Source organism: Globicephala melas, chromosome 4 (assembly GCF_963455315.2).
Source record: "Globicephala melas chromosome 4, mGloMel1.2, whole genome shotgun sequence".
Lineage (NCBI taxonomy): Eukaryota > Metazoa > Chordata > Mammalia > Artiodactyla > Delphinidae > Globicephala > Globicephala melas.
The window spans coordinates 71610240-71621756 of NC_083317.1; the positions used below are offsets into that span (position 1 = coordinate 71610240).

Sequence of the window (11517 nt, forward strand, 5' to 3'; positions counted from 1 at the left end):
CCAACCTGCAATTCCCCCAGCCTCACCACACTCCTGCTCCAGGGCAAAAGTCAGGAAGGAGCAAACTTAGGATGCATTTCCTGCTTATGAGCACCAGTCCTGGTCCTATTTTAGAAAGCTGTATTATCCTGCCAGCTTCAAAAACTAAGAAGAAATTCCCCCAATATGCATCCTGAACAAAGATCCCAAAACAGGAGAGAGGGAGGTGCTCTGCTTTCCACATTTCACAATGAAGGAGCTGTGGCATCACAGTTCTCCACCCACAGCATCCTGTGTCTCCCCTTTTGAGCTTCTATTTCCTCTGATGGAAAAATGCTTCCTTCCCTCTTTGCTGGGCTAACCATTTCAAGAATCAGTTCAGACATGACTGATGCCTTCCTTCATCTCTCACAGATCCTCTCCTTAGAGGTTCCTGGTTCCTTCAAGCTCTCATTACATCCTGGCTTGACCTCTAACATGGTCCCTACCATATGACATTCAAATTATTAGTAGATGAGTTTCCCTAACATGACCATGAGCTCTTCAAGGACAGGGCAGGGCCCAAGGGCAAGGACCATGTCTCAGTCATTTTTGAATTCACAGCATGCATGGCAGTGCTGAGCACACAGTGGGCACTCAGTATATACCACTTATTGAACGGCACTGAATACTGGTGGATTAGTCAGCTCAGGCTGCCATAACAAAATACCACAGACTGGCTGCTGGCTGCTGTGTGGTTTAAACAATGGAAATTTATTTTCTGGAGGCTAGAAATCCAAGACCGAGGTGCCAACAAGGTTGGTTTCTACTGAGGCCTCTCTCCTTGGCTTGCAGATGGCTACCTTCTGGCTGTGTCTTCACATGGCCTTTTCCTCTGGGCTCTCATGGAGAGACAGATCTGGTATATCATCCACTTTCTTTTTCCCCACATCTCTTTAGCATATACTAAATTCTCACAAATATTTATTTCTATCTCTGAGCTCCCTAGTCTGATGCATAAATTTGTCCATTTAATGTACCGCACTGTTTGAATTATTGTAGTTTTGTATTAGCTTTTAATATCTAGTAGAGTTAGTCCCACCTCACTGCCTTCTTCAGAAATTTCCTGGCTGTCCAAGCTTGTTCATTTTTCATGTGAACTTTAAAACCAGCTTATTCCATATCCTCTTCCACCAAATCTTGGTGATTTTATTCATCATGTTAAATTTATAGATTAGTTTAAGGGCATTTATATCTTATGATCCAAGTTCATGGCATGCCTTTATATTTGTTCAAGTTTATTTTTTATCCTTTAGTAATATTTTAGTTTTCTTCAATAAGTATTTCACATTCTTGTTTTGTTGGTAACTAGGTTTTTTCTTTTTTTCCTTTTTTGTTTCTAATGTAAATGGGCGTTCCCCATCTGCATACCTGTTAACTGCTTGTTGTTTGTATACATGAAGATTTTTGATTCTGTACATTTATTTTGTACCCAGACATTGTATGAAATTCTCTTATTGTTTGTAATATAATTTATTTGGGTGCTCTAGATGTGTAATCATATTGTCTGAATATAATGATAACTTTACCTTCTTTCCTATTTTACATCTGTTAATTTCCTTTTGAATACTTGCTTGGGCTAATACCTCAAGAACAATATTAAATGATAGTGACAATAGTGAGTGTCATCATCTTATTTGCAACCTTAATGAGATTGTTTCTAGTATTCCTTCATTAAGCATGATGCTGACTTTTGAGTTGAGATAGATATGTTGTATTATGATAAGGAAGGACCTGTCTTTTCTCATTTTCTTAAAGAGTTTTATTAAGAATATATGTTGAATTTTATCAAATGCCTTTTCAGCATTTATGAAGAAAATCATTAGGATTTTTTCCTCCTTAAATCTATTAATATAGGTGAATAAACTTTCTGAAACTTAATCATGCTTTTATGCTGGAAATACACTTACAATATCATTTTTCTAGGTATGATTGACATATAACATTAGATTTATTTCAGGTGTACAATATGATTTGATTTTTGTATATATTGCAAAATGATCACCACAATAAGTCTCATTAACATCTGGCACCATACATTAGTTACAAAAAAATTTTTTTTTCTTGTAGTAAGGACTTTTAAGATTTATTCTCTTAGCAACTTTTAAATATGCAATACAGTACTATTAACTATAGTCACCTTGTTGTACATTATATCCCCATGACTTAACTATTTTATAAGCAGAAGTTTGTACCTTTGACTCTCTTCACCCATTTCTCTCACTCCCCAGCCCCAGCTCTGGCAACCACTAGTCTGTCAGTGTATCTGTGAACTTGGTTTTGTTGCTATTGTTGTTGCTTTAAATTCCACATGTAAGTGATATCATATGGTATTTGGCTTTCTCTGACTTATTTCACTTAGCATAATACCTTCTAGGTCCATCCATGTTGTCACAAATGGCAAGATTTCATTTTTCTTATGGCTGAAGAGTATTCCATTGTGTGTGTGACTGTGTGTGTGTGTGTGTGTGTGTGTGTACCATATCTTCTTTATCCATTAATCCATTGGTGGACACTTGGGTTGTTTCCATGTCTTGGTTATTGAAAATAATGCTACAGTGAACATGAGGGTGCAGATACCTTTTTGAACTAGTGTTTTTGTTTGCGTCAAATAAATACCCAGAAGTAGAATTGCTGGATCATATGGTAGTTCTTTTTTAATTTTTTGAGGAACCTCCATACTGCCTGCCATACTGGTTGCACCAGTTTACATTCCCACCAACAGTGCACAAGGGTTCCTTTTTCTCCGTATCCTCATCAACATTTGTTATTTCTTTCCTTTTTGATAATAGCCATTCTAACAAGTATAAGGTGATATCTCATTATGGTTTGGAGTTGCATTTCCCTGATGATTAGTGATATTAAGCATCTTTTCATGTACTTGTTGTCTCATCCTCTTCTCATAAGGATGCCAGTCTTATTTGATTAGTGTCCCACTCTTATGACCCCATCTAACCTAAATTAGCTTCTTAAAGGTCCTATCTCCAAAGTCACGTTGAGGGCTAGAGCTTCAACCTATGAATTTTGGGAGCACATAATTCAGTCCATTAAGCTAGTGAACTTGAATTTAGAAAGTAGGGGGTCAGGTATTGACTTTACCTGAACCTAACTGACTGCTTTTGGGCAGCAAGTCCATTATCCTCTAGGAGCCTCAACTTCATCTGTAACATGCGGCCAATTTTATGGGGCTTTTGAGAGGCTGAAATGAGATCATGGCTGGAGGACATTTTATGGACTATAAGTTCCTACACAATAATAATGATAATTATTTCTTCTACTACTATATCATTTTGCAGTTTACAATGTGATTTTTTAAAAATTAATTTATTTATTTGGCTGCATCATGTCTTGTTGCGGCACGTGGGATCTTTTTGTTGCAGTGCACCAGCTCTTTGTTGCAGCGCGCGGGCTTCTCTAGTTGTGGTGCGTGGGCTCCAGAGTGCGCGGGGTCAGTAGTTGCAGTACGCAGGCTCTCTAGTTGTGGTGCACAGGTTCTAGAGAGAGCAGGCTTAGTTGCTCCATGGTGTGTAGGATCTTAGTTCCCTGACCAGGGATCAAACCCTTGTCCCCTGCATTAGAAGGCAGATTCTTAACCACTGGAAGTCCCTACAATGTGATTTAAAATGCATTGTATCATTCAACATACATGCAAGGAATTATTATTGTTATTATTACTACATGACTACCTAAAAGGGAAATTTGTTTATAATTCATACCCACTCTTGCAGAAAAGATTCAAGGCAGCTCATGATGAAAACACTCATGTTTAAGAGGGAATTACCGGGACTTTGGCACATTGGTTAAGAAACTGCCTGCCAATGTAGGGGACACGGGTTCGAGCCCTGGTCCAGGAAGATCCCACATGCCTCGCGACAGCTAAGCCCATGTGCCACAACTACTGAGCCTGCGCTCTAGAGCCCGCGAGCTACAACTACCGAAAGCCCGTGCGCCTAGAGCCCGTGCTCCACACCAAGAGAAGCCACCGCAGTGAGAAGCCCGCGCACCACAACGAAGAGTAGCCCCCACTCGCCACAACTAGAGAAAGCCCGTGCAGCAATGAAGACCCAACTCAGCCAAAAACAAATTAATTAATTAATTTTTAAAAATTAATTAAGAGGGCGTTACCTGTTACTTCTCACAGAGGCTGCAGAAAAGGCCCAGGAAGCTGTTGATGAAATGAATGACCACCAGGAGAATCTGGAGGAGGCTGATGCACAGAAGGGCAGAGAAGAAGCACACGTGCCACATGACAGCTTTAGAAGGCTCCAGGCAGACAGAATTCCAGAGTGAATGGTCATACAAATAATTCCTATCCCCAAAAATAAGGAGATCAGGGGTTGGAATAAGGAAGAAAATCCCAGCAACTTTGATAGAAACCTGGGTTCTCCCTCAGCTCAGGTCGTAGGACTAGACTTTTGAGGGTGACTATTGTTGCATTTGCAATTTTCTGAGCATCAGAGAAGCAAGATGCTAGAATGCTGACTAAAAGGAGTTTGTAGTCCCTTTCTGTGTCTTTCTTTCTCTGAAGAGACTGCAAATCCAAGTTTCCATCCATTTACCTGTTTTGCAGGTCTTTGAATGGGTAACCATGTTTCCAAGCCTGTGTCTGATTGAAGGACGAAACATCGAACATGCAAAAAGGACCATCTTTCAGGGCTACTCCAGAAGTGATAAAGCAAATCAAGGCCCCAAGAAAAGCCAGGCCACTTGACAACAGAGCAGTAAGCATCTGCAGAAGGAGAGAAGAAACAGTGAACCTGAGAGGGGGTCGTGACTTGTGGGCTGATCTGGACAAATCTAACTTCTCTGGTGCTCAGGCCTTCCCCAGTCATGGGGATGATCCTACCCACAGCACCTCCTTTAAAACATAGCCAAGGTAGGGCTGGCTGATGAGGTCACTGGGTAGAGCCGGGAGGGGGTGGGAAAGAAGGAATGGAGAAGGGGGAAACACTGGCACCTGGTCCCAGCAGCAGGTTCAGCCGGATTCAGCAGGCTCTTCAGAGCTTCTCAGCAGAGTGGCATCAAAAACTTTGTCACTCACACTGCAGGCATTCAGTCTCTGGCTTAAAGGGTCAGATTGGTTATCGCAAGCCCCCCTCTGACCCTTTTAAAAGAAAGCTGTATTTTTTCAAAAGTTCCAAGCTGCCATCCCTGATTCCTCTCTTTCTCAGATCAAGCATGAAAGGAAGGAAGGGAGGAAGAGGGGAAAGAAGGAAGAAAAGGAGGGAGGGAGGGAGGCAGAGACAGAGAGAAATTACAGTCAACTCTGAAATAACTCGAGTTCTGTCATTGTACTTTTCTGGTCTGTGCACCACTCATTTCCTTCCCAAAAGATAGCAATGTGTTTATTTCCTCGGCAGGATTCTAACTTCCAGATTGGTTTCTTTCTCAGGATACCAGATTTTTTTTTTCTCCTTCTCAAAAAACACATATTTTAAAATTTTAAATAAAACATATATATATATATATATGTGTGTGTGTGTGTGTGTGTGCGTATATATATATATATATATATATAGTTTTTATACAGAATCAGAGTCGTTTTCCCACTGATGTCAGACTGGTTTAGAACTCGAGAGGGGCCACAGAAAGCAGTGTAGTAAGTTTTGACTCTAAGTTAAAAGATTCAAGATGAATCAGTCTGACATAAGCCTAGGACAGAGGTTCTAAAAATGTGGTCCCTGTCCCAGCAACAGCACATCACCTGGAAACTTGTTAGAAATGCAAATTTCCCCCCCTCCCCATCTTGCTCCACCCCAGACCTACAGAGTCAGAAACTCTGGGCGTGGGGCCCAGCAATCTGTGTTTTAACAAACGCTGCAGGGATTCTGATGCACACATTCAAGTCGAGAACCACTTGCCTAGGGGAAAACCAGACATGGCTGAGAACAGATAGTGAATGAAATGTGTGGTGTTTATACTTAATTCTTTAACATATAATTCTGAATCAGCAGGGTTCCCAACATGTGGGCTGTAGATATCAAAGCAGGATGCAGAGTTACTGTAAAAAGGCCACAAATTCATGTGTCTGAGACTGAATGAGTAATATATCTTATACATTTTATGTACTGAGATTTTTCAAATATATATAGATGTTGCTGTAATTAATACAGTGCAAATTTATTCTGGGCCTCAGCTTCATTATCTGTAAAATGGAGAGGTTAGACTAGAATCTAGTCATCAGATGATCTCTGGAGAATCTTTCAGCTCCAAGAAAAATTAAGAAAAATAGCCAGGAAATTTTCTATCAATGACACATGACTACAATGTACATAACTCATGTCCATATGGTTCAATAGGCTAAAACTAATAAGAACAGTTCATGTATAGCTGAATCGCTTTGCTATATAGCAGAAATTAACAGGACATTGTAAACTATACATCAATAAAATAAAAAAGAACAGTTCCTCACATGTGTGTAGACATTTATGGTTCATTAAGCACTTCCTCCCTGGACTTGATCCTGTTAACTTTCGTTTTACAGAAGGATCCGAGATTCAGAAAACTTGCCCAAAAGCTTAGGGTTTTTAGACCCTTAGAGAGGTACGGTCAGGACCTGACTTCAAACGCCAAGACTGAAATTGTCTCTTTATCACTCTGCCTCTAAAGTAATAGAATGTGGGGACATTCTAGGTATTAGAAGAGTGGAATCGGGTGCTTACACTTTGGCAGGGCCCACTCTTACTGAAGCAGCCATATCTCCAGCCCGTCAAGGAGATGAGGGTAGCTGCAGTGAGAACCTGGGGGAAGAGGGAAGAGTGTTAAAAAGAGATTGGGTAATTTACATCTCTAGCTGCCACCTGTGGCCAGTTTGGGATGACTAGCCTAATGTGACTCTATGAATGGCCGCGTTCACACCAAGCCTGCCTAGTCCAAAATTCAGCAACATTTGACCAGTCTTCCTAGAGTCTTCTATCCCTTGGAGCTGCTATAGACCCCACAGTCAGCTTGTTAGTTCAAGCTTTTTTTCAAGGAATCAAAACACTACCCCCACCCCCACTTCACTGCTCCACCTCTAAGGGGCACTTTGGGAGTTCACACCCAGGGAACCCCAGACACTCACCATGAGGCCTCCTCCCCAGAGCCCAGAGCCCAGCATGGCATGCCTGCCAATGAGGCCCCTCAACAGGTAGGTCACATCCCAGTTAGGAAGGAGGAGCACTGTGTTGGCTGCAGCAGCAAACAGGGCTGTAGTCCCGAGGCTCAGCCCCAGTACTTGGGAGCAGGTCCGTGAGCATGCCATCACACAGAGAGGACACTGTCCTGGAACCAATGGAAAGAGGGTCAGGGTAGCTGTGTTACTGGGAGCTGGTGGCTAGGGGAAACCCCAGGAGCATAGGGTGGGGAGGGGGAAATAGACCAGAGGCACTGTCACCTCCTAGGGTCAGATCAAGAAGAGCCAAGGAACTTGCTTAAAAACTCTGCGTCTTATAAATATTTCCCAATGGATAGAATTTAATTGCTCCATTTTCTGCCAGCTCCCACTCACACACACACACACACACACACACACACTCCTCATCCCATCATAATTTGCTTGTACCTCTATTAAAGCCAGTGATTATTTCTACTTGATACAGAAAAACAAAAAAAAAATTTTTTTTTGAAGATGTTGGGGGTAGGAGTTCATTATTAATTAATTTATTTTTGCTGTGTTGGGTCTTCGTTTCTGTGCAAGGGCTTTCTCTAGTTGTGGCAAGCGGGGGCCACTCTTCATCGCGGTGCGCGGGCCTCTCACTATCGCGGCCTCTCTTGTTGCGGAGCACAGGCTCCAGACGTGCAGGCTCAGTAGCTGTGGCTCACAGGCCTAGTTGCTCCGCGGCATGTGGGATCCTCCCTGACCAGGGCTCGAACCCATGACCCCTGCATTAGCAGGCAGATTCTCAACCACTGCGCCACCAGGGAAGCCCAAAAAACAAAATTTTAAAGGTGTCATCCTCTTGCTTTAAAAGACGTCATTTTAAAGCTGTCCGCTGTTACCACTTCCATTCAACATTGTACAGGAGGTCCTTTCCAGTGCAATAAGAAAATAAAAAGCGGCAAAAGCCACAGGTATGAAAGAAAGAAGTAAGAATATCATTATTCACAGTAACATGATTATCTGTGTAGAAAATTGTAAGGAATCTATCAAAAAGTTAATAAGTGAGTTTAGCAAGGTTACCGAATAAAAAATTAAATGTACAAAAATTCTATTGTATTTCTATATACAAGCAATGATAAATTATAAAAGTTAAAAAACAACATCATTTACAATAACATACAAATAGAAAATACTTATGGATAAATTTTACAAAATCTGTGTAAGACCTGTACACTAAAAATTATAAAACATTACTGAGAAAAATTAAAGAAGACCCAAATAAATGGAGAGATATACCATGTTCATGAATCAAAAGGCTTAGTATCAGTGCAATCTCAGTCAAAATCCTAGCAGGGTTCTGTCATAGAAATTGACAAGCTGAATCTAAATTTACATGGAAATGCAAAAGACCTAGATTTTTCAAAACAATGTGGAAAAGAAGACCAAAGTTGGAGGGCTTACATCATGTGATGTTAAGACATTATAAAGCTACAGTAATCAAGACAGTAAAGTAATGGTGTATACAGACATGCAGACCACTGGAACAGACTAGAGAATTCAGAAATAGAGCTATACAAATATGATCAAATGATTTTTGAAAAAGATGGTATTTTAGTAGGAAAGGGAGAGTCTCTTCAACAAATGATGCTGGAACAATCCATATGCAAAACAAAAATATATATTTTTCCTATTACTGCAAACCCTATTCAATAATTAACTCGAAATGGACCATGGATCTAAACCTAATAAAAATTTTACAAGAAAACAACAGAGAAAATCATCAGGATTTTCGGTTAGATAAAGATTTATTATATAGAACACAAAAAGTACAACCTATAAAAAGTGATAAATTAAACTACTTCAAAATTAAAATTTTGCTCTTCAAAAGACACCATTAAGGAAATGAAGAGACAAAACACAGGCTGGGAGTAAATATTCACAATACATATTTTGTAAATATGTATGTGAATGTGACCTCATATACCTCTGACAAAGGATTTGTATCTAGAATACATAAAGAATTCTTAAGACTCTACCATAAGTAGACAAACAACTGAGGGACTTCACTGGTGGTGCAGTGGTTAAGACTCCACGCTCTCAGTGCGGGGGGCCCAGGTTCAATCCCTGGTCAGGGAACTAGATCTCACATGCATGCTGCAACTAAGGAGCCCGCGAGCTGTGACTAAGGAGCACGCCTGCCGCAACTAAGACCCAGCGCAACCAAATAAATAAAATAATGTAAACAAAAAAAGAAGGCAAACAATGGTTTTTAAAAATGGGAAAACGATGTGAACAGACACTTCATTTCATCTCACAAAAGAAAAGCTATATGGATGACAACTAAGAACATGAAAAGACACTCAACATCATTAACATAGGGGAGTGCAAATTAAAACCAAAATAAGATCCTACTACATACCCACTGGAATTGTTACAGTTAAAAAGTTGGACTAGGGGCTTCCCTGGTGGCGCAGTGGTTGAGAGTCCGCCTGCCGATGCAGGGGACACGGGTTCGTGCCCCGGTCTGGGAAGATCCCACATGCCGCGGAGTGGCTGGGCCCGTGAGCCATGGCCACTGGGCCTGCGCGTCCGGAGCTTGTGCTCCGCAACGGGAGAGGCCACAACAGTGAGACGCCCGCGTACCGCAAAAAAAAAAAAAAAAAAAGTTGGACTATACCAAGTGTTGGTGAGGTTGTGGAACAACTAGAACTCTCATAGATATGTGGTGAGAATGCAAATGGTACAGCCACTTTGGAAATAAGCTTGGCAGTTTCTTAAACCATCACTTACCAATGATCAAGTAATTCCGCTTCTATATATTTATCCAAGAGACATGAAAACACATGCCCACACAAAGACTAGTACTTGAATGTCCATAGGAGCTTTATTCATAATAACTAAAAATTAGAAACATGGAAACAACCTGTGTCTACCAACAGATGAATGAATGAAAAAAATATATATATATATATATGTGCAATGGAATATTATTCAGTCATTAAAAGAATGAAGTTCTGTTACATGCTGCAACATGAATGAAGCACGAAAACATTATGCTAAATGAAATAAGCCAGACACTAAAGGACAAGTATGTATGATTCTACTTATATGAAATATCCAGAATAGGCAAATTCATAGAGACGGAAAGTAGATTAAAGGTTATTAGGGACTGAGGGGAAGGGGGAATGGGGAGTTATTGTTTAATGTTTACAGAGTTTCTGTTGGGGGGTAATGAAAAAGTTTTGGAAACAGGTAATGGTAATATATAGTTACACAACATTGTGAATGTAATTAATGCCACTGAGTTGTACACTTTAATATGGTTAAAATAACAAGCTTTAAGTTATATATATTTTACCACAATAAAAAATCAATTAAAAATGAGAAATACAAAAAAGTGAGAAATAACTCAAATGCTCATCAATAGGTGAATAGATAAACTGTGGTATATCCATACAATTAGTACTACTACTAGGCAATAAAAAACAATAAACTACTGATACATGAAACAACATGGATGAATCTCAAAATCATGCTAAATGAAAGAAGCCAGAAACAAAAGACTACTCACTGTATGATTCTGTTTATATGAAATTATAAACACTAGAAAAGGCAGAACTAGTGACAGGAAGCAGATCAGTTGTTTCCAGGGGCTGAGAATAGAAGAGGGGATTAATATCGTACATAAGGAAACTTTTTGAGGTGATAAAAATGTTCTATATCTAGATTCTTATGAATATACAACTATATATATATTGACAAAACTCATCAAACTACTCTTAAAATTGGTGAATTTTATTATATTTTAATTATATATCAATAAAATTGATTACAAATTAAAATGTCATGTCTAGATAGGTTGTAAAATGCCTCCTCCACACCTTTACTTATAGCCGTTTCTCCCTTTTAAATTTTCACTGATCTGTGAACTTTTTATTTTTTTTTAATATGAATTAGAATAGGACTAGTAGTATTTGGGTACACTCATGTCAATGTGGACCTGAAAAAAGTCAGTACCATGACATCCCCAAGAAGTGGTTTGTTGCCACTTTGCAATTCAGTTACATGTCTGGCTCAGCTTAAGGCTCTTGACGCTCCCCTCCTAACACACAGCTTTGCCCATAACCAGAAAATATGTATAGATCAAAGCCTCCACCCCAATCTCTCTTTTACATATATACATACACCTACATATATAATGAAATATTTCAGAGTTAAAGAGTGATGCATAATGTATATAATATATTTGCTCTTGCTAGTTGTGTGGAATAATTGAACAACACCTATGTAAACACAACTGGTTTACAAAATAGATTCTTACCACTAATACTATTGAAGCCCCAGGTGTGCCCTCTCTATCATCTGCCTGTACTCCTTCCTGGGAATGACTACCCTAAATTTCGATTTTATCATACATT

General features: G+C 39.7%; 1 protein-coding gene across 1 annotated transcript; it reads right to left on the reverse strand.

Moving 5' to 3' along the window:
• Positions 1-4146: 4146 nt before the first annotated feature.
• TM4SF19 (transmembrane 4 L six family member 19) lies at positions 4147-7261 on the reverse strand. The gene is made up of 4 exons (XM_030859568.2): positions 7082-7261; positions 6681-6758; positions 4578-4747; positions 4147-4327 (listed from the first exon to the last, which is right to left on the reverse strand). The coding sequence occupies exons 1-4, from the start codon at positions 7259-7261 to the stop codon at positions 4147-4149; spliced, it is 609 nt and encodes a 202-aa protein (XP_030715428.1).
• Between the last annotated feature and the right edge of the window lie 4256 nt (positions 7262-11517).

Excerpts from the sequence above, each read along its gene's own strand:
- TM4SF19 (XM_030859568.2), bottom strand. The coding sequence starts at position 7,261 with ATGGCATGCTCACGGACCTGCTCCCAAGTACTGGGGCTGAGCCTCGGG. Across the intron at positions 6,759-7,081 it reads TCTGGGGAGGAGGCCTCATG|GTTCTCACTGCAGCTACCCT; the intron begins GTGAGTGTCTGG and ends CTCTTCCCCCAG. Across the intron at positions 4,748-6,680 it reads AGAGTGGGCCCTGCCAAAGT|ATGCTTACTGCTCTGTTGTC; the intron begins GTAAGCACCCGA and ends CTCCTTCTGCAG.